This window comes from Mytilus galloprovincialis, chromosome 10 (genome assembly GCF_965363235.1).
Source record: "Mytilus galloprovincialis chromosome 10, xbMytGall1.hap1.1, whole genome shotgun sequence".
NCBI lineage: Eukaryota > Metazoa > Mollusca > Bivalvia > Mytilida > Mytilidae > Mytilus > Mytilus galloprovincialis.
This window is the reverse complement of record NC_134847.1, coordinates 71,781,814-71,806,754: the sequence shown is the minus strand read 5'-3', so window position 1 is coordinate 71,806,754 and position 24,941 is coordinate 71,781,814. Positions and strand designations below refer to the sequence as shown.

At 32.9% G+C, this 24,941-nt stretch overlaps 1 protein-coding gene across 1 annotated transcript; it reads left to right on the top strand.

Moving 5' to 3' along the window:
* The first annotated feature begins 114 nt into the window (after positions 1-114).
* Positions 115-23,684, top strand: LOC143048300 (sodium- and chloride-dependent glycine transporter 1-like). The gene is made up of 13 exons (XM_076221904.1): positions 115-506; positions 11,919-12,050; positions 12,562-12,898; positions 14,628-14,760; positions 17,065-17,199; positions 17,613-17,716; positions 18,548-18,672; positions 19,298-19,410; positions 19,921-20,049; positions 20,781-20,877; positions 21,557-21,657; positions 22,613-22,783; positions 23,405-23,684. The coding sequence occupies exons 1-13, from the start codon at positions 326-328 to the stop codon at positions 23,540-23,542; spliced, it is 1,896 nt and encodes a 631-aa protein (XP_076078019.1). The 5' UTR covers positions 115-325; the 3' UTR covers positions 23,543-23,684.
* The last annotated feature ends 1,257 nt before the right edge of the window (positions 23,685-24,941 follow it).

Genomic DNA, 24,941 nt, shown 5'->3' with positions numbered 1-24,941 from the left:
AAAACAAAATGCACTCATTGTATTCCTGAACTATAAATACGATTATTAGTACATATAGTCCATCGTAGAAAGTGCATTAATATAAGTGAATAAGGACAAAACTATATTATTAATATGTATAATACACGTTCAAGGACATTGTACAAATATAGGTTTACCTGTATCATGAAAAAGCTAGTGATCAATTTAGCAGTCTTTTCGTTGACACACATATGCATATAGAATCAAATAAAGAAATACAAGCTTCCAAATAGGTATCGCGACTTTAAAGGTAAAGGATCCATCTTATTCGGAAAGACTTGAAGTTACATTTTTGAATTAGAACATGTCTAATTCATCGGAAAATGAAATAATCAAGATTGATTCAGATACATTTGAGACTACTGAGGATTTGGAAAAAGAAGTATGGGGGAAGAAAATTGAGGGATTTTTATCGTTGTTAGGCTATATTGTTGGATTAGGAAACCTATGGAGATTTCCATATTTATGCATGAAAAATGGCGGGGGTGAGTATTTTATATTATAATCATTCAAAGTGTGTGTCGCTAAAATTTCAATATTAGAAAAGAAGAAATGTTAGTACTCATCTAGGATCTATAGCATTCAACCACGCTTTTTGGTCATGGATTTTTTATTTTATTAAAACGTCATTCGTTGAACTAATGACAAAATCACTACTTATGACATAGTTTAAGTAATCTTGCAATTACTAGTAATAGGATGAAATTCTTTCATATTTAAGTCATTTATATATGAACGACGTGTTAAAGAAGGTAGGGACACCCTTTACCGTCAGTCTTCAAACGATAATTTTCGGCTAACGTTAGCATTAGTTAAAGTTTAACGCGATTCGTCAAAACATTCTTATCGTGATTCGTTAGAGGTCTCAAAATATTATCGTTACCGTATTTTTTTTTATCGTGATTCGTCAAAATCAGTAGATTTTTCATGGTCTAAAGAAAGTGTACATTTTATCCTCATGTACCACACACTTACCGTAAAAGTCTTAAGTCATGAATTGTTACTGTTATTTGCCAAGAAGGTACCCCAACTACGATCCGCATTTAATATAATTATCAAATATAAATATCCATAATCTACAAATATATTTCAATATCCTACAAACATTGTAAATGTTTTTAAAACGTAGGCAAAAAACACAACAGGGTTAATCTGATTTTCTTCAAGCAAAATTCTCTTATATATATGTTCATGCATTCGTACTTCGTTTGTATGCTTGTGCTTTTATACCATGTTGATTGTCTTTGTTGACATAGTTGTTTGTTTTATAGTGATTAAGATTATAACACAATGTTGACTGCTATACCCCATTTTTTTTACATTTTCGGCTATGGTATCTGATTGTTTTGTTCACACTTTGTTGCCAATATAATGGGATTTAATGCAACTGTGGTACAAGTGAGAGTTTTAGCACTATTACTTATTTAATCCACCATTTTCTGCACAAGAAAATGTCTGCACCGAGTCTGGAAAATCTTATAGTTCGTTTCTGTGTGTGTTGCATTGTCGTTTAATTTTGCACTTCAGTGTTTCTGTTGTTTCGTTGTTTTCCTCTTATAGTAGATCTATGTGTTTCCTTCGGTTTAAGTTTGAAACCCGGATTTGTTTTCTTTCAATCGATTTATGACTTTCTGTTGCCTTTATTTGTAGCAGTTCCGGAATATGACTGTTGTTTTCCATCCGTTTGATGTGATTGAACTTTTGATTTAGCCATTTGGTAAGGGAATTTTCGTTTTAAATTTTCCTTAAAGTTCGGTATGTTTGTTATTTTACTTTATAAAATAATGCAGTCTTCAGTTTAGATCAGTATAATATACATATGTTCTAATATTGCTTTCACCGTTACATTATAAGAGTTGCTTCCCTTGCCTTAATACACCGTTTTGATTTTAAGTTAGGGGCATCACAATTTCATTTATCTCAATTAATCTACCGTTTTATTAAAGCAAGGCTTTATGGTCATGTTTAAAAACGCATTACATATAAGAGTAATTTGCCGACTTTCAAATATTTAACGAATATACAGAAAAAACTGAATAGACAAAAAAAAACCATCGGAATTAAAATAAACTGCAAGCAAACGATGACAGTGCTTCGATACATGCTTAGGATTTCTTCCAATGTATGCAGCATCCGTCTTTCAATTCTAAATCGCATTTAGTAGTTAAAATTGAATATAAAAATATTACAGATTCCGGAAAAATGCACCGACATAGTGGACATGTGGTACATATAAAAGACATGTCATTAGTGATCATTAAAACGGTCAACCGTTTCATTAATCATTAGTCGGTGATTAATAAGGTTGCGTTTAGCATTTATAAATTTTTAGACAGTCTGGTATTTTAAAAGTCTATATGAATAAGCGGTAAGGAATTTGGTCTTTCCATGAATCTAGAACTGTTTCTAATTTTAACATTTGGCAATTACAAATACCATGACGTACAGGCAAATTGGAGGCATATACCCTGTCAAGTTAAACGTAAATTCTTAGACAATTAGATATGTCAAAATAAAAGTTTTATACATAGAAATAAATCGAATGTCAATGGTTATGCTGTCAATGTAGAGTACAGTTCCATTTAGGGCTCTATGATGAAAATATAAAAATAGACCAAACACATTTGGTGGGGCATTAATAGTGGAGAAAACACTGTGAAACAAACTGACACTTATAAAACAATTACTATCCACACTGATCTGTGTTCTTACTTGTACCTATATATAAATGTAAAAATCACTCGTATAAAGTTATAAAAACTAAGTACTTAAGATTATTGATCCTGAGATATTTGTTTTATGTGAATGCATTTAGAATGCTGAAATTCGGTTATCAATTAAATCAAATAAATTAAAACATATATTTTATCATTTGAAAAGGCACCATTATAATTAATCTTTTTGGATTAGTATTTTTATCGCCATAAACCAAAAATAGATTATATGACTTTCAGTGAAATCGAATGGACTTTCGATACACTTTATTATGATACTTAGGCGAACCGAAGTGTCACTTCATACACATTAATTATAATAAAACAATGTCATATCCGATTTTAATGAGTTTCAAAAATAGATGTCCTTTTTCATTCAATAGCTTATATAAAATGCTATTACAAACATGGGGGTAATTAACCAAGTTATAATTATGTAACCTTTTTGCAATTATTCGCATGTCTTTAGTTTGAGCATTATTCAAGCAATTGAAACGTGAACGTATATTGACCTTTAGCGATAGTAGAGCGCATTATGTTTTCCGGCGTGTAAGTTTATCCGTCCGTCTCCTATCAAGTTTGATTAAGAGGTAGTTTACAATAAAAACAAATCTAGGCCATATCGCAGAAGAACAAATGTGCATTGTGAAGAGAACTTTTGGAAATATTTATCCAAATAGAGGTTTTATCCAAAATCTACAGTCCACTGAATATCTAAATGGGGTATTTTCAGACGAGACCACTGATCATCAAAATGTAGTATTTTCGAACGGGACATGCTGTCATATAGAAAAAATATTTCTTTATTTGATAAGTTATCTTACAAGTATTATTTTCTTAAATTAGTTCCTTTTTTTAATTGTCGCACTTAGGAAGTTTCATATTCTTTGTTACAATACAATTGAATATTATATACTATGAAGATAGAAAAGAAAAATCACAAAAATATCTGGACTCCAAGTAAAACATTCAACCTGGAAAATCTTTTATCAAATGACAAAGTCCAAAGCTCAAACAGATCAAACGAACGGAAAATACCTGTCATATTCCTGACTTGAATTAATTATAATTGTTTATAAGTCGTCTAGTATATGACTCTCTCATGTTAAGATCAAATTATGAATGCTAATGCACAATACAAAATAAGGAGATGTGGAATGATTGGTAATGAGTCAGCTATCTTATAGAATCCAAAATAATTGGAAATATATAACTTTAGTGCACCGTACGGTTTTCTTCAATGACAAAATTCAACAGAATTATTCCGCTGTTCCGTAGTCATAAATCTTTGAGATAATAGTTATCAAAGGTACCAGTATTATAATTGTATACGCCAGACGCTCAGATCAAAATCGTTATAAAGCCAAACAAGTACAAAGTTGAATAGCATTGAAGACCAGAAATTCCAAAAAGTTGTGCCATATACGACTAAGGTAATCTATTCCTGGGATAAGAAAATTCTTAGTTTTTCGAAAAATTCAAAGTTTTGTCAACAGGAAATTTATTAAAACGACCATATAATTGATATTCATGTCAACACCGAAGTGCTGACTACTGGGCATGTGATACCCCCGAGGACGAAACGTCCACCAGCAGTAGCATCGAACCAGTGGTGTAAATAGTTATCAAAGGTACCAGGATTATAATTTAATACGCCACACGCGCGTTTCGTCTATATAAGACTTATCAGTGACGCTCAGATCAAAATAGTTATAAAGCCAAACACGTACAAAGTTGAAGAGTATTGAGGACCCGAAATTCCGAAAAGTTGTGCCAAATATGGCTACGATTATCTCTTCCTGGGATAAGAAAATCCTTAGTTTTTCGAAAAATTTAAAACTAAGGATTTTTTTATTGTTTTTTAAATCTTTTTACTACCTGTGGTAGAACCCTACAGGTAGTCAAAAATAAGACGCTTTTAATTCAGAGGCAGATAAACTAGAATGGGTCAAATTTGGCGCTCAATGTTCTGAGAGTTGCATCATAGACGATGTTACTTCAATGTGGTTTAAGTCAGTAGTCTCATTCACTGACAAAATGCCCTAGAATTCTGATGAAATATTTTCGATTTTGCAAGCTACAGTTCAAATATATTCGAACCGGAAGTCTGCATATGGTATTGAGAATATTGTGTCAGGATCAGAGACTACTGACAATGTGGCAGCCAAGTGATGCCTTTACTAAAATGAGTGCAAATGATCAACATAATAAGAAAAATAAATATTTTATTACAGACATCATGGTTAATCTACAGAATTCGTTATTTCAAAAGGAACAACCATGGAACTAAGGAAAACGTGCGTGAAGTTCCCCGGTGTAATTGATAGCAACGTCCGGGTATATGTGTTAGCAACAACCCAGGGCTATGAGTTAACAAATCAAAATCCTTGAAATGTACTAGGCCGGGGAAAATATTTTTATTAGTTGTTGTTGTCATTGAACTAGCTCGCAGTAGCTGTGCATACTCTAAGATCTACACTTTGTATCCGTCCTGGGACGTTGGTATAACAGTATAACATTAGAACGAACTATAAAAATCAGTTCAAAAAGGCTTAACTCATCAGATGGACAAAAATACATGTGGACGTGGTCGGGTACTTCCCAACAACAAACAGACACTAGGAACAGATCGGAGAGTACTCGCAGTTGAATGGCAGCTAGTTCAAAGCCACTAACAACTAATAAAAAAATCATGCATCTAAGACTAAATTATCAATCCGTACACATCCAACATCCAATGGATTTAGTATAGAGACGCCATAAACAGTCAGAGAAAAAACATGACCTTGTGCAATGCCAAGAAAACAGTTATCGACAGATTGAAGATCCATGAATGTTTATATAACATACTAGTAATATTTAGTTTACTTTTAATTTACTGATAACAAAATCAATATGTATACCAATTAAAACAATATTCAATGATCTTATTATACTGTTGAATTGATTACCTTTTAGAATAAATTTATGTATAGGATCGATAACTTTACAAGGATCATTTCTAAATTTCCGGGCACGGTTAACAACATTTCCATAAGAATGAGGATGTGCTATCCCGTTTGAAATAAGTTTTTATATCTATGGAAAAATTTAGTACAGTTTTTAAGTAATTCATGGTAATGATATCCCTGGTTTAATTATTTACCAGTAATACATAGATTACAATCTTTAAAATAAAAAACGTCACAACAGACACGGGCATAGCGAACGAGCTGTGAAATAAAAGCACAGTAATATGGTACCAAAGTAACATCATCAAAGTGAGAGGGTTAGCGCTATAAAACCAGGTTTAATCCACCAATTTCTACATTTGAAAATGCCTGTACCAAGTCAGGAATATGACAGTTCTTGTCCATTCGTTTTTGATGCGTTTTGTTATTTGATTTTGCCATGTGATTATGGACTTTCTGAATTGATTTTCCTCTAAGTTCAGTATTTTTGTGATTTCACTTTTCACCATCTAAAAATGGAAAATTAACAATAGGGAACGAAAAATCGTCCCTTTTTGTCGTAAATTTTAGTGTGGAATTTCCCGTTTAAAACTGAAATATCTAATCTATGAAAGAACAGTTATTTCCGTTTAAATTTGATTTATTTAAAGTACGACTGTTTTAACCGTTATTGAAGTCGATAACTGTATGCAATTTTACTGCAATACCTATAAGTTAAAGGACGACATAACTTCGTTCCTTGTTTAATACTTTCAGATTGCTTTCAATAACGATAAGCATTCATTGATACGGTATAAAATGTCGCTAGTATTTACTTTGTGATTTATTTTTTCCGTTGTATCACTAATTTATACCGCAGTCCCACTAGGCCACGATCGCACTACGATCTGTAAAAAAAAATAAAAAAATTGACGATCACACTAAGGTCGTAGTACGGTCGTTGTGAGGTCTTCAAGATCGAGATGGGCGTGGTAAACTTTGAACATGTTCAAAACAATCGTGGTGCGATCGTGGCGTAATCAGGTAGTAGGAGAAGCGTAGGGAGAGCATAGTGATAGCGCAGTGAGGTCGTGATAAGGTCGCTGTACCATCGTAGCGAGAGCATAGCGAAAGCGTGATTCTATTCGGAGAGACTTCGCTACGATCTCACAGCGACGTTACTACGACCTCACTACGCCCATCACGTTCTCACCGCGACCTATCTACACTTCCACTACGACTATACCACCACGTTTACGACACGCTGTTCCAGATCATAGTACGATTCTAGCACGCCCATGCCGTCCTCGTCACGCTCTTCTTACGACCTGACTACGTTCAAACTACGACCATCATGCACATTATCATTTTCACATGAAACACATAAAAGCTCTCCAGGTTTTGTTTGTATGTATGTAATTTGGACCTCTTGTCCTTTTTCTCCAACGGCTCAACCATGTTTGACACATCTGTGTCATCCCTGCTATCGTTCACTAAAACATCAGCATTTGAGCTTAATGAACCAGCAATAAGTTGTGGTTGGATTTGTTGATCCGACATCTCTACTGGATCAGGATTCGCTATTATCAGATCTCCCTTTGCGTCTGCCTCTACCCCTACCTCTATGCCCACGAGTTCTAGTAGATTTTGGTTGCATGACTGTGTTGTTTCCGAAAACTCAACACATCAATAAGAAATAGAAGGATTGATACAATATTTATTTGGAACACGATGTTGACGATATATTACTGGGAGTGTAGTAAGATCACAGTGTATATGAACGTGGCATGGTCGTGGTAAGAGCATGCTATAATCGCAGTAGAAGCGGCATGGTAAGATCGTGTTGTAATCGGATAAATCGTGGTATGGTCGTAGCGAGAACGTGATGAGCGTGGAAAGATCGTGATAGTCGTAGTGAGGTCGTAGAATAAACGTGGCGTGATCGTAGCGTGATCGTTGTAGAAGCGTAATGGGACGTAGTAGCATCGTGAAAGCAACGAAAATTTACATTTTCATGCCGCTCATACCGCGACCTCACCACGATCTTAATTTTATTTAGATCGCGGTGAGTGCGGTGCGATCGTGGTCTAGTTGGACTGGGGCTCAAAAAGAAATTCTCTCGTGTTGGTTTTAATAAACGATTCAGTTATGTATGTTTTGTTTAATTAATGATCGTTTAAAAAATTGAGATTTCAAACATCACGTTAACTCCTGTCGTATTTTCTTGTATAAGTACCAAATCAGTTTACTTTTCTCTTTAATTAACACACTTTTTTTCTTGACACTGGACAATTGATGGTTTGACATATTGTATGTAGGCCTGTTATATCGATGAAGACTTTGCTGACAAGTAAAATCTTTTGATTATGTTTGAACTGTTTGGCTAAACCCTTTATCTGCTTTTATTCTTATAAATATTTATCCATACATATTGCAAAAGTAGTCAAATTCATGAAAGGTGGGTATGTTTGATGAAGATGAACATTATTTTCTTTTCAAATTAGTGTATGATTTTCAACAGACAAAATATTAACAATATTATCAGTTAAAACCAATATGGTAATAAGCTGAGGAAAAGGTTAACAGACAGGCTAGTATGTCTTAAACGTCAAAAATAAGAATTTTTCCAATTTTCTGATAAACGCGTAAATTTATTTAAAATGTCCTATACGAGCTTGGGGGAAATTGCATGAATCCAAATATAGCAAAACAAAATATGATTTATAAGTTTTATGTTTACATGTTCTGTTATATTAATTATAGGGTTTCACACAAATGACCACAGCAATTAATTACAAATAAACAGATGATTGTTGTACTAGTATATGATGTAGATTTTGTTATATGTACAATTATATGTATACATAATGATATACACAATGTATATGCATTCTGAAAAAAAATATGTCGAGCGTAATAATGTTCCATGAGATAGACTAATATGAGAACAGAAGCTTTTAATAAAATGTACAAGTGTTATCTTGAAACTGTATGATAAAAAATGTCGATACTTGATTAAACTCCGTTCGAAGGTGGTCATGCAAAATCATTCTCTTGAATTCCTAAAACAGAATATTAACGAAATAAAATGTCAGTATTGTCGGCTATGGAGGAAACATATACTACCGTTTTAGTTAACCAATATACAAATTGTTTCTCTTAGATAATTGAAACCGGTGAAGGAATAGATATGATTTATCATTTCCGGTAAACAAAAAAGTCGTTAAAATGCACAGGTAAACAAAAAAGTCTTGAAATTGCACCATATGAAAAATATTTTACCGTTGTGTCCTATTCAGAATTTAGATATTTCAACTGATTGTGGATTCTCATGTCGTGTGATGCCTCTGTAGCAGGAGACGCTTTGGTAATGTGCTTTGTCTATATGCTTTGTCTATTTACGTTCATTGTAAAATTGAGAATGGAAATGGGGAATGTGTCAAAGAGACAACAACCCGCCCAAATAAAAAAACAACAGCAGAGGGTCACCAACAGGTCTTCAATGTAGCGAGAAATTCCCGCACCCGGAGGCGTCCTTCAGCTGGCCCCTAAACAAATATATACTAGTCCAGTGATAATGAACGCCATACTAATTTCCAAATTGTACACAAGAAACTAAAATTAAAATAATACAAGACTAACAAAGGCCAGAGGCTCCTGACTTGGGACAGGCGCAAAAATGCGGCGGGGTTAAACATGTTTGTGAGATCTCAACCCTCCCCCTATACCTCTAACCAATGTAGTAAAGTAAACGCATAACAATACGCACATTAAAATTCAGTTCAAGAGAAATCCGAGTCTGATGTCAGAAGATGTAACCAAAGAAAATAAACAAAATGACAATAATACATAAATAACAACAGACTACTAGCAGTTAACTGACATGCCAGCTCCAGACTTCAACTAAACTGACTGAAAGATTATGATTTCATCATATGAACATCAGGCACAATCCTTCCCGTTAGGGGTTTAGTATCATACAATCATAACATATATGAGAAGAACATAACCCGTGTCATGCCAACAACTGTTTTTAGAATAAATGTGTTTAGTTCCGATGCAAAGACCTTATCAATGACTCAATATTAACGCCAAAATATGCAATCTTTAATGACTTGACAACAGTATCGTAATTATATCCCTTCTTAATAAGTCTATTCAAAGGTTTTGTAAGTTTCTGAGGTGAATACTGACACCTTTGTGCTTTATAAAGAATATTACCATAAAAAATTGAATGTGAAATACCTGAACGTATTAAAAGTCTGCATTGTGTTCCTATGTAAGCGTATTTGTCTTTTTTTTATATATAATACCACCAAATCATAGAACATCACATCCGAAAAAGGGTCGAAAAAACATTCCCTTGCCTTTGCAATTGTAGAAAATAAATATAGTTGCCTTGAAATAGGACCATGAATATTAGAAGACAAAGTGAGCGATACTCGGTGTTTTAGGTTTTAGGGAGATAAATCCGACTTTTTCTCCTATTTTGCTATAATAGAAAACTATTCCCTAGGTAAAACATAAAAAATATATAGTTATACGTGAATGAAATTATTTTTGAAGCAGTAACAACAAAAGTGCAAAATTTAGGACCGTGAACTATTATATGGATAATTCAATTCATTAGTGCTTTGAATTTCCATCGAGGATAAAGTTCACAAAACATATGATTTACCACTACTTCTTTACTTATCAATATATACTATTCAAAAGCCTATGTATATTCCCGTTTTATTATTAACCTTGAACCTTTGTACAACCAAATGAACTTTGATTACAAATGCTAAAATAACACTGCCATGTGTAGTTAGATAATGAAATACCTTAATTCTAATGTTCTCGTACCAGACTCTAACACTGATAATGATTATATCATTAAGCGCGTTTCAAAAGATTGCCTCACAAAATTCGTTCACGGCGTTTACAGTTGAACTATCCTTAAACACATTACAATCAAACACTAAATGTTTCTTTTAAAACGCACCATAAATTAAATATATTTCTTTGCGTTTATCAGTCAGGGAAAAATTATTACAAATATCATTGCACTTTAGTTAAGTTTTATTCCCGTTAAATAAATAAATTTCTATATCCAAGCTGTACATTTACCCATTGAACAAATAACACGTTGCTATGCTTCATATTTGTTTTTTAAACTTCTAAAACTTCTTGTCCGATCTGTGTAAAAAATCTAACAGCGGTATAGAGATTTATGTTACAATTGAACAAATTGTTAAAGTTTTGAAGTTTTTTTCTTTTCTTCTTTTCTAGGAAATAAATAGGTATCAACTTTTAGGAAAGTTTTTAACTATTTTCGTGGAATAGTATGAGAGAATTCGATAAATCATGCGACTGTCTTCTTTGTATCAACAATATTCAAGTCTACGCGATTAATTTTTTTTACACACTTAAAAAATTAATCAAACACAAATGAATACTAAATTTTCAATTTAATCAATAACCTTGACGAACATATCTATTCTTAAAAAAAACTCAAAAACCGTACTCTTCGTGGCTCTATTTGTTTTTGTTGATTTTTCTTATATTGTTTTCAAATGCTATTTGCATACGTCTAAGATTTTCAAATGCTTAAACCTTCCGAACCTATTGTTCATATCCAAATCTTGACAATTTCAGTAGGAATGACATGTGTGTTTCATGATTAACTCTAATCAGGTTTCCCCCTGACCTAGATTTACTCTCATCAAGTTTGCTCCAAACCAGATTTAACATTCGGTTTGCTCCAGACATAGTTTTACCCTCATCATGTTTGATCTAGATCTAGTTTTTTTTTGTCGTCAAGTTTGCCTCTCAGACCTAGATTGTCCTCATCACGTTAATTTTAGATCAAATGTTTATCCCTCCCCATTTCTGATGGTTTGTGCCAGACCATTAATTAACACTCATAATACCATTTGCTAAGATATTCAGTAGGATAAATACGTTACACAGTGTTCGCTCTCACCTCATATGGAATTTACTGACCCCCAAATATATCATGTAAGTTCACAAACCCACTATGCTACTCATAATATTCATTTGCATATAGCAATCGGTAAACTACATTTTGCTATCATCAAGTAATTAATTATTCACTTCAAGAAGTAAAATGTAAAACGAACATTTAAAAAATTATTATAAAGTGGGACGAAATAATTTGCTTTGGTTAAATGAAACTCACATCGTTCCAATCGCTCTAAATCACCTAAGTTTTGATCTTTTTTTAGTAAACTGTTCGACTCTTTTGTAGGAGCTTTTTTGATACCGTTCGTTGTATGCATCATATTTGTTGCCTTTCCAATATTTTTCCTGGAACTTTCTCTGGGACAGTTTACAGGCAGAAGTACCATTCACTGTTGGGAGGCCTGTCCACTGTTTAAAGGTATAGTAAAATGTAAAAGGGGTAAACGGGTGTTTTATATTGTGCTTCTAAATTCACGAATGTAATATCTATACATGCAATATAATGCAGTTGTAGCCAAGAACTGATATACTGGGAAAAACAAAGTCGAATACTTTAGAGGGCATTTAACGATATGTGTGTTTACGTTGCATAGACGACAAACGAAAAACATCGCACAATTCAATTTAGTTGAAGATGCTTTTACAGTTATAACGATTTAACTCGAGGAAAAAAATACAACTTCTGAAATAGAGGAAGAACTGTCCAGTCAATGAACACACTGTAAACTGTATAAATGAACTGACACAAAATACAGATGCCATTACCACTGTGTGAGGTATATATAAAGTTAATTGAATTGATGAAGAGATGAATAATTGTTAAAATACCCAAAAGAATGTTGTTGTATATTACAAATAAAAAACAATTTTCGGGAGTTTGTTTCCAATTTTTTTATATTTCAGATTCTTTTGTTTATATTTATTTACAGGGGTTGGATTTGGAATGGTTTTGGTCAATGGAATGTGTTGTGTTTATTACATCATGGTAGTCACGTGGTCAATTTACTTTATTGGGAATTCATTTCTATCACCTTTACCATGGTCAAGCTGCTATAATTGGTGGAATACAGAGAATTGTCTTTCAGATGCAGATAGTCTTCAGAACAATGTAACAACATTAAGATCTCTAAGCACTTACATACTGAATGGTCAGAACAATTTTACACAATACTTAGTGAATACATCCACGGAATTACAAACTAAAGATGAAGTACATCAATTATTGAATTCGAATACAACAATGAGCAGTGAGGAAGAATTCTGGCAGTAAGTGAAATCTAGTTACCACCATTATTGACTACAAAATTGTTCCGTGTTCATTTTCTTAATTTTTAATTTATATTAGTTCAAGTTTTGTATATTAACAAAAATGTTTTGCAGAATGGTAACAATTATGAAAATTATATGTTGACCTTAAATGCATTTTTCAAAAACGTCAAATTCACCAAAAATGCTTTTCAATAAAACTACTGGTGACATTTGACACAATAATATCTATTAAACTACACTAAATTCGAAATTCGACAATCTCAAAATCTAGTGATGCTCGACGCCAACATAAGTTCATTCAAAATCGATACGTTGAAGGACCGGAACACGAAAACCAAACCCCAGACAAAACATCAGAGATTTGCATTTATTGATGCAACTACCAACGTTTTGTCTACTTTCATGATGACTACCTCGTGGAGTAGCAGTGAATCAGAGATAATTATCGAATATATATGTCGTCAAGATAATACATTTACCATTTTTATTTGATTAAGATTATTGTTACCTAGTTGTCAATAACGCTGACAGGGTTTTTACTCTTTTTAACTTGGCAATGATATATAAAATATGCCTTTATATAAGTTAATTTCAAATATGACGTCACTTGGCGTTGAGGTTTTGGCTTATTCGGATGTGTCTAATTTTTGTGTTGCATTTTGTCGGGTTATGTAAAGTATTTTGGTTGTTTCCTGTAATTAGTTAATACTTCAGTTCCATCATGATAGGGATGTTCTGGTACCTAACAGAAAACCCTGGTCGTTTTTGGCACAACTTTTTTGAACTTTTGGTCCTCGATGCTGTTCAACTTTGTACTTGTTATTCGTGTGTTTCTTTGTCAATTCTGTTCTCCTATTATTTATATTGTAGTCCTGTAATGTTGTGTTGTCATTTTAATGTTATATTTCACATGGCCATAAAAGAGGGAGGTTTGGCATGCCACAAACCCAGGTTCAACCAAACATTTTTTTCCTTTAAAAATGTCCTGTACCAAGTCAGGAATATTGCCATTGTTATATTATAGTTCGTTTCTGTGTGTGTTACGTTTTAATGTTGTGTTTCCGGTGTGTCGTTTGTTTTCTCTTATTTTTTAGTGTAAATTTACGTTACTATAAGACGGGTTACGGTACTTATCTATCCCAAATTCATGTATTTGGTTTTGATGTTTTATTTGTTATTCTCATAGGATTTTGTCTAATGCTTAGTCCGTTTCTGTGTGTGTTACATTTTGATGTTGTGTCGTTGTTCTCCTCTTATATTTAATGCGTTTCCCTCAGTTTTAGTTTTTTACCCCGATTTTGTTTTTTGTCAATTGATTTATGAGTTTTGAACAGCGGTATACTACTGTTGCCTTTATTTAATAGAAAATTCCACATCTTTTGAGTTGAATTGTCTTTAGTATCTAACGCTTTTATCAATGTTTGGTTACTTTCCAGAACTGAGACGTTGTTATTAGTAACTTTTTTGAAGAGGTTTTCCAACGTTGTGTAATTGCATTGTTTAAGTTAAACTTGTAATTTAGTATTAACCACGTAATAATTTAATGAAGTAACGATCCATGTTTTATCGGTATGAATAACTTTCCTTATTAGATCCAAGATATCGAAGAGACAAAACGACAATAAAAGTAATTCTTTTGAATGCACACATAACCCGAAGTTACCAAACATTTTGAGCTTCTGTTGATCTAATATGTATATATAATATAGTTTGCTTGTAATTGTAGATACAATGTCTTAAACATATCATCAGGAATCGAAGACATCGGAAGTTTGAACTTGAAAATTCTCTTTTGTTTGATTGGCGCGTGGATTATTGTTTATTGTTGTCTAATGAAGGGAGTAAAATCTGTTGGAAAGGTATACATACATATTCTTAAGAATTGTAACGATATTATAAAATGATAATATGCGAAAAGAATAATATAACATTGTGTTGACAATTGTTTGAGATTTAAACCAAAACATCTCAGTAATTCATGAAAATTAGCATTGTGTCACATGCATTAGATATTTTCAATATAATCTACAACTACATGTGCAGTGTACGTTAGTGTGCTTTGTTAATCTCATTACCCTCCAAGTTATTTTGCTTCAAAGTGTAGAGAAAAATATTGCTTTCTGATAATGTAAGCCTTTGCTAAAATTCTAGTTTAAACGTAATCAGATAGCAAATATTCGGAACGCCAAGGAAAATTCAAAACGAAATATCCGTAATCAAAAGGCAAAATCAAAAGGTCAAATAGTTATCAACATGATCAAAGGTACCAGGAATATAATTTGATACGCCAGACGCGAGTTTCGTCTTCATTAGACTCATCAGTGACGCTTAGATCTAAATAGTTATAAAGCCGAACATATACAAAGTTGAAGAGCATTGAGGACCCAAAATTCCAAAACGATTTGCCAAATACGGCTTAGATAATCTATTCCTGGAATAACACATCTAACGAATGGAAAACAACTACTAGGTTTCAAGTGGATTTCCTTCTGTCGTCAGTAGTTGAATAAAGGCAAAAGTAGTATACCGCTGTTCAAAATTCATAAATCGATTGAAAATAACAAATTTGGATTGCGTACTAAAACTGAGGGAAACACATCAAATAAAAGAGGAGAACTACGACACAACAGAAACACAAACTGTAATATAATATAATATTGGCTATTTCCCTGACTGGGTACAGGACCTTTTAAGAAAATAATGGTGGGTTCAATATGGTTTTTATGGCTAGCCAAACATCCCGCCTTTATTGCAATGTTGAATATAACATTAAAATAACAACATTACAAGGCAGGACTACAATACAAAAAAGGGAGAACATATAGGACAGAGAAACACACGAATAATAGCGACAAAAATGAACCAGGTTTATAATTTGATATAATACACCATACGTGCGTTTCGTCTACACAAGACTAATACCGCAGTCCCACTAGCCACGATCGCACTACGGTCTGTGAAAAAAATGCAAATGTTTACGATCGTAGTGCGATCGTGTAGATCGAAGTAAGGTCGTATCACGGGCGTGGTGAGGTGTTCAAGATCGTGATGAGCATGTCCAGCTTTGAACATGTTCAAAACAATCGCAATGCGGTCGTGGCGAAATCAGGTCGTAGAAGAAGCGTAGTGAGAGCGCAGTTAGGTCTTGATTAGATCTCAAAGGTCGCTGTGCCATCGTAGAGAGAGCGTAGCGAACACGTGATTCTATTCTGAGAAACTGCGCTACGATCCCACAGCGACGTTATTACGACCTCACTATAAACATCAGGTTCTCCCCGCGACCTAACTACGCTTCCACTACGACTAATATCTCGTTAACACCACGCTGTTCAATACCATAGTACGCTTCCAGCACGCACATGCCGTCCCCATCACGCTCTTCTTACGACCTGACTACGTGGCATGACTGTTTCCCAGAAATCTACGTATTCATCAGAAAAAGAAGGAATGGAACAGTGTTGATATGGAACACAATGCTGACGTTATTGCTGAGAACGTAGTTAGATTGTGGTATGAACGTAGTAAAATCGTGGTACGAACGTGTTATAATCGTAGTAGAAGCGTGGTAAGATCATGTTGCAATCAGAAGACTCGTGGTATGGTCGTAGTGAGAACGTGATGAGCGTAGTCAGATCATGCATATATGATACTCGTAGAAAAAGCGTGATGAGAACGTGGTATAATCGTAGCGGGATCGTTTAAGAAGCGTTATGCGGACGTAGTATCATCGTGAAAACAACGAAAATTAACATTTTCATGCCGCTCATACCGCGACATCACCACGATCGCAGTGAGCGTGGTGCGATCATGGTCTAGTGGGACTAGGGCTTAACCAGTTGCACTCAGATAAAAGAAAGTTCGAAAGCCAAATCAAGTAAAAAGTTGAAGAGCGTTGAGGACCAAAGGTTCGAAAAAGTTGTGCCTAATACGGCTAAAGTTATTTATTTAGAATAAGACATATTTTTGCAAACAGTATTACATCAATATACATATGTCTTCTTCTTAACGTGTGTGTTTGGTTTTTGTCGGAAGTCGTTTTTCTTATTCCTTCTCATGTAGATGCATATATCTGATAGTAATTGTATTCAATATCGTCATCCCGAATTCAAACATTCATTCTTTCAATACACCAGTGTTTCACTCAGAAGATAATTATGTTGCAGGCTGTGTATGTGACTGCTACATTACCCTATATACTACTGCTGGTGTTGCTTATAAAGGGTGTAACATTACCTGGAGCAACGGAGGGTATTCTCTATTACATTACACCAAACTTTTCTCAAGTACTTAATTTTCAGGTAAGTTTGTTTAAAACGGTCTTTTCACCGCTCCAATCAAATATGTACGTGTATTTTTTTTTATTTTCACTTTTGCGATGCAATCGTTTTTCATGATATATCAATTAACAAAATTTTATGTGATCCTAGATTTTCAACTTCAGGGACCAAACTTAACAACTCTCCATAAAGGCGACCAGACTTTAAAGTAAACTATTTCTGTTCCAAAAGTTAGAAAAATCAATGTTAAGTTTATCCAATTGTATAAAGATACTCGAAAAAATATGTCTCTTCAGTTCGAGGACAAAACAATCAGAAAGTTAAAATCATAATATAAACGTTGAACATATGTGTCCTTTAGACAGTGAACGAGACAATGTTTAACACACGTCAAGTAAATAATTGCAAAGAGCATTATGTTCAACTTATTATAGGTATGGGCTGAGGCAGCTGTACAAGTGTTCTTTTCAACATGTGTTTCTTGGGGACCTTTGATCACCATGGCTAGTTACAACAACTTCAAAAATAATTGCCTCAGGTAAAAAAAATCACATTTTAGTAAACTGATCAAGTATTGAAAAACAAAAAGGTCTGAATAGAACAACAAAACACTGATTATGACACATACATGACATATATAAAGATATGTTTGTCTAATTCATTTAACGAAAAACGCACCAGAAAAGCTTCTGTCTAGTTTATACTCCATAAAACAACCCTCATACACAAACATTTTGAAAATTTCGGATTTATCACAAATTGTTGTTAGATGCCTCAAGAGGTAATTACAGCGACTTCTTGGGATACGTTTGCAGTTGGTTTATTAATTGCTCAACCTGTGTATTTTAAATCAGATAGCATCTTTTATGACTTCTATACATACAATACATGTTTTGACTTCCTTTTCCTTTTCGTTTGTGATTTGTTTTAGTCTTTTAATAACCATTAGATTTGCTTTGTTGTATTGCTTCCTTTTTTTGTTACCGTTGAAGGCATCAATGAGAAGTATGAATTTAAATTTCTGGTTTACTCAAATACATTGGAATAATCTTTGATATAATTGTACTTATTTTTCATGTTGTTTAACAGAGAATTAAACTATTTAATGGATTGAATCATGGTAGAAAAACATGGCCTGATATATTGGTAACAAAATATTAAAAAATATCAGCAATATAACAATGAAGTTGAAACACTTTCTTTACGGATTTAATCGTTTTACCAGTTATCATAACGCAAAAAAAAGCACACGAAACTATCTTAGAACTACAATTTTGGAATATCTATGACGATAAAAACTTTTCGATTACTCCAATCCAATATTGTATTCTGACTTTATCTATTTGGAACAATTATGGTATATTTACAGGGATTCCATTCTACTGGTTACATTGGGAGAGTTTACCAGTGTGATGGTAGGATTTGTTGTATTTTCTATAATAGGATACATGGCACATACTAGTGGGCTACCTGTGGATGAAGTCGTTAAATCGGGTATTTAGAATTTTGAGATCAATCTTTCAATTTTCAGGAATTTTCAAAGAATAATGAATTGCCTCTTCCTTTTCGATGCTCAAAGTTACTGTATTGTTTATAAATAAGTAAATGTCTATAGTACAAATTAAGATATAAAAATAATTGTCATGTCCTATATCGAATATATCTAATATATTCTTTTTTTTTGTTCTAATCCGTACGAAAAGACGATATCATAATTATTTTAAATAGTTATAGTTAATATAGATTGATATCGAACTTCACAAAAGTTGTAATAGGGTCAGTTGCAATTTGTGAGGTTTACGTACACATTACTTGATCATGGCGTTCTAAATCATAGGTCTTTTTGTTCATAAAAAAGTATGAACACTCCTTGTGAACAAGCAAAATACTATAAATAGATGTATTATGAAGGTGCCCCAGGCTATCACAATAAATATTTGAGGATGATTTTACTCTGCAATTCACCCAAACTTCTTTTCTGTATGTTTTTTTTCAATTCATTTTGGCCCACACGATACATGTTTAAGAATTTTAATTTATGCATTTGTAATTATTAGCATTGAATATTCTGTTCATTTTTAATTTTTGATTCTAATGTCCCATTCAATTTTATTCGCAGGTCCAGGGTTAGTGTTTATTGCTTATCCAGAGGCAGTTTCAACTCTCCCATTTCCAAATCTGTGGGCAGTGTTGTTTTTTGTAATGGTTTTGACATTAGGACTGGACACTCAGGTAGGCACAATAACAAAAACTTGAAACATTGATCAATGTATATACTTCTGTGAGAGACGTGTGTGTTGATCCAAATGAAGTATTCTGTTTTCTTTTACTTTTTTAGACGTAAAAAAATGTGCATTATTGCATTACATGTAATTTGTTTACACTGAAATAAGTATATGTATGTGCTTAAAACTGAAACACAAACAGCACAATTATTCTAGTCAATTGTAACATGTCATACAATATGTATGTGTCTAAGAACAAAAAGATTGCAGTGAAATAATTTTAAAAGTTGAATATTGAAAAATAGTCTTTGACATAAACAAAATTAACACCAAAACAAGACCTTTTAATTATATAGTCGGTTTTTTTTAATTTTAAATATTCTCGAATAATTTTATCCCTTTCCGTGTCTATCCCACACAAGGGGTTGTTTCGGAAGGAAGTATAACGATTAAATTATTCAGATCAGATTTTTTTTCATTGTCACAATGATTTTGACCATTTGACATAATTTTTCAGTTTGGTACAGTTGAACCAGTTATTGCAATTTTTACTGGAAGTTACAGGAAAATCAGACAAAATCGGATGCAGTTTACAGCACTGGTTGTGTTTGTTGGGTTTCTACTAGGTCTACCTCTTTGTTTTCAGGTAAGTATGTTAATCATTGTTGAATGATTAGAACTTATCTAACGTTCAAATTCATGCTAAATTATAAATCAATCAAGCATTAAACGGACGTAAAGGGATTTTTTTTCTTCATGATTTTCATTCACATAATTGTGATGTTTTATTATGACATCACATATTATTATTTTAAAGTCTCTGTTGTGAAGGCCAGTATAGTTTCTTGTAAAAGAATTCAGAGAACTACTAGTATAACGATTGCGAAATTATGTAAGTTTTGATCACAATTATATAAATAAACTCATCATAGATATCAGGACTAAATTTAGTATATACGCCAGACGCGCGTTTCGTCTACAAAAGACTCATCAGTGACGCTCGAATCCAAAAAAGTTAAAAAGGCCAAATAAAGTACAAAGTTGAAGAGTATTGAGGACCAAATTTCCTAAAAGTTTTGCCAAATACAGCTAAGGTAATCTATGCCTGAGGTAGAAAAGCCTTAGTATTTCAAAAAATTCAAAAATTTGTAAACAGTTAATTTATAAATATAACCATATCAATGACAATTCATGTCAGCACAAAAAGTCCTGACTACTGGGTTTGTGATACCCTCGGGGAAATAAATCTCCACCAGCAGTGGCTTCGACCCAGTGGTTGTAAATAAACTCATCAAAGATACCAGGACTAAATTTAGTATATACGCCAGACGTGATTAATACATTTTACAACCATATGCTTTTTTTTTTATTCATAAGGGTGGTATATACTTCTTCCAATTATTTGATTGGTTTGCTGGAGCTGGAGTACCATTGTTCGGATTAATAGAGTGTATAGTATTTGGCTGGATATATGGTAAGACATTTACAGTTATTACAGACAAGGGGAATAGCTCTGGTAGCATGGATGGAGGCGATTATATTCGGACGGATAAAAACTGCTTCCATTTTCTACATTTTAATCAGACAAAGATGACGTCACAAACAAAAATACAATGACTGACAAAAGGGGAACAACTCTCTCTTACACACAGAAACATAATCCGACCATACATACTGATATATATACCACAGTATCATACATTATAGTATATATAATTATTGATATAACTATAGATGTATTATTGTTCATTGGATACCAACTGTCGTGGATTTCAGTAGACGTACAGATGAACCATGAATTAAATATTCAACTAATTATAAATTTACTATAGGCTTGCAAGCATACTTTGACAAAACCATGACATTTGATATCTACGAACATGCAAGTTTCCTCAATCCACGAAAATAAATGAATTCACAGAAGTTATAATATCGGGGTCTTAACAACCTTTCCAATATTACTTTTCGATTTGGATCAATTTTTCGATACTATGAAAATGGCCAAATAAACATTATAAACGTAACCCTTTGCAAAATTTCTTTTAGATCTTAATTGAAATTTTTTGGAATTCATTATTTGACATTTTCTTTCAAATCATAAAATATTTTAACCAGGTACCAGCAAGTTTGTCATTATATAATTGTATTCACAGGCGCTGACAATTTCTCACGTGACATAGAACAAATGATTGGAAGACCTGTTCCTGTTATCATTAGGGTATTATGGTGTGTTGTCACTCCAACTGTGCTTTTCGTAAGTATTGTAATTTGCTATAAATATAGTTTGATTTAAATTCAGTATAGCAATTTTATATAATCTTATATATTGTCATGTTACGTTCTTAGAAGAAAAAATACATATGAGTCATTCTTAAAATGAGACGTAGAGATATTCGTTGTTAACTCTTATCAGTCATTGGATGCAAACAATCAAAAGAATGCAAAAAAAGCTAATCAGAGACCATTTTTACAAAATATGAAAACATTCATTGAATTGGTGCTTTTACGAAAGCAAATTTTGACTTTAAGAAATTCTCACTTCTGTCACATATAGTTCTGTTACTTGATAACAACTATGTGCTAATGGTTTGTCCGGTTTAACCATTCCATCTGTGTAACTAAGTAGGTATCAGCATATTTAGAGAATGTGTTCATGTTTCATGTTTTAGAACTTTATTAAACTTTTAGAGAAACTGTTAAAATTAATCACAATCAACACCAAATTCCTACAAAAAACATGTTTTTGAAAAGATGTGACATTAGACAACCAACTCCTGATTTTGGATAGACACATGCATGTAATGCAGTGACAAATTAGTGCATGTTATCTTACCCCTCCAGATTTAGTCCAAATAATTATGACGTCTGGAAAGGCTATTTTATTTTATTTTTTGGGACGCCTTCCTACGTCCTACGTAGGAAGGCGTCCCAGAAAAAAATAGCCTTACCAGACGTCATAATTATTTTGACTACTCCAGTTACTGTTGGCTTTTAAAAGAAACTTTATATAAGAACATGCAAGAGACATTGCTACAGGAAAAGCAACTGCCTTTAAAAAATTACCAGAGTTAGCGCTTAATCTAAATTACTAATGCAAGAATGTATTGCATGTGACAAGATCACTATGAACATATAGAAAATTATATTTATTACCAAGAACTTATATTATCGAAACTGTAATGAAAATTATTTTGTTTTCATTATTTCAGATATTACTTATAATAATAGTTACAACATATACGTTGCCTACATATGGAGATTACTCATATCCTGCTGCAGCTAATATATTTGGAATGATTACAGCAATTATTCCTATCATTCCAATACCTATTGTAGCAATATTAGAAATTCAGAAGGCTGAGGGATGTGGCTTTTATGAGGTAATCAAAACTTCTTAGCTGTTTAAATATAGATTATATCAATTTTTAACATTACCGTATAGAATAAGAAGACGTGGCCACAAGAGACCAAAGGGACACATAAAATTAACAATTATAGGTCACTGAACGGCAATCAACAGTGAGCAGATACAATACAGTATAGTCATCTATAAAAGGCCCGAAAAGAAAAACAAATGAGAAAAGTAACGACCTAAATTATGTACAACATAATGAACGAAAAACAAATATGTTACACAGCAACAAACGGAAACCAATGAATTACAGGCTCTTGGGTGGGATAGGCACATGCATAATGGGTAATAAATGCATTAAACATTTTCGGAAATCAGAAATAAGACACTATATTTATTTATTCATTTGATGTGTTTGATCTAGTGATTTTGTCATTTGATTATGACATTTTCGTTTTGAATTTGTCACGGAGTTCGGTATTTTTGTGATTTAATTCTAATTTTTCTTATAGTTAAAATTTCTTGAAAATAAACTATTTGGAATACTTTAACTCAATAACATGTGATTGCTTTAATCTAAAATAAAATATGCTGTTTCCTCAAAATACTCATGTAAAAGGCGCTAATGTGATTTGTTTATTTCTTTCAGAAATTACGCAATTCACTGAAACCAACGAATAAGTGGATGCCTATTGATAAAGATTTAGCCAAATGCTATATAGACCGCCGTGTGATTACTGACAAAACAGTTGGAGGGAAAATCAGACGAAATATATTAGGAAGATAAAATAGAACTATCTAGTATTTGTGTATTGAAATAGTTGAATTTATTAAGAAGCGAAATAATGTAAGGATCTGTCATATGTAATTTTTAATATTTTTTACAATTTTAGCTTTAAATTCATTTTTAATAAATATAGTATTAGCTGAAGTCTGATGAGTCATTATCTGTCTATCATAATTTGGTTATTTGATTTTAGACGGTAAACTTTACATATTTTACGTTTATGAAAACAATCTTTTGATATCTTTTCATTACATGCATTTGTGATTACCAATTTAAATTTTATAGTTTTTAATATCATAAAAGTTTGTGTACTAGTTCTTTTCTTAAGGTTGGACGATAATTCTTTTGGCATCTTCTCAATTTTTAGAATTCAAAGCACGAATGTGTTCCTTTAAATATGGGTACGTATTACACGTGGTATGTGCATCCCTCTAAATGTATCACTATGTCTATTCACATAGCAGTTATCATGGTTATATTGTACAGTTAATGGATGACAAAAATATATAAATTCATTTCAATTAAGTAATGAATTTGATCGGGAAGATATCTTTTTTGCTATTCTATATTGATCGTAAAAAATAGCTGCTGCATCGTTACACTTAGCAGCGTCACGGGTACTCTCTTCACACGTGGCAATGAATTTAACATGCCATTCTATTCGGACGTGGATGCATACCTGCACATCCTTAGGAGACCCCACGTCGGCAAGGGTTTTACTGTCGGCTGATAGACAATATTTCTATTTCCCAGTCACCCTTAAGTGGAAGGGGACATACCAAAATAAGTTCCAAACTAAAAGACAAATTGAAAGAGTTTGTTTTGCTTTGTTTCATAAAAAAGAATGCCCAACGTAGATACAAGTATCTTGTCTTAGGGAGGGATAAATCCTACTTTGTAAAGGATCACTCTGATTAAAACAAAAAATTCTCTGAAAATTACATTATCAAGATGCTTGATTTCTTGATTGACAACATAATCGTTACGTTCGGAGGACGTGTTTTTCAACAGACTGTCGGCATTCCAATGGGAACCAATTGTGCCCCTCTTCTTGCCGACTTGTTTTTGTATTATTATGAGACTGACTTCATACATGAACTTCTTAGGAAGAAAGATAAAAAGTAAGCAATATCCTTTCACTTTACTTTCCACTATATATATATATAGATGATGTTCTCTCAATAAATAATTCAAAATTTGGTGTCTACAGTCTTCACGGTTAACTTTTGAGTTAACAAGCCAGAAGTTCAATTTAAAAAAAAAATAGTTGGACTCTGTTGGCTTGTAGTGAACATTTTTACATGCCTGAAAGCAAGTTTACAAGCCATGGCCGTAGGACTTGTGGTTAAGCATGAAGACTGTGTCTATGTTGAACGCATCTATCCCATCGAACTAGAGA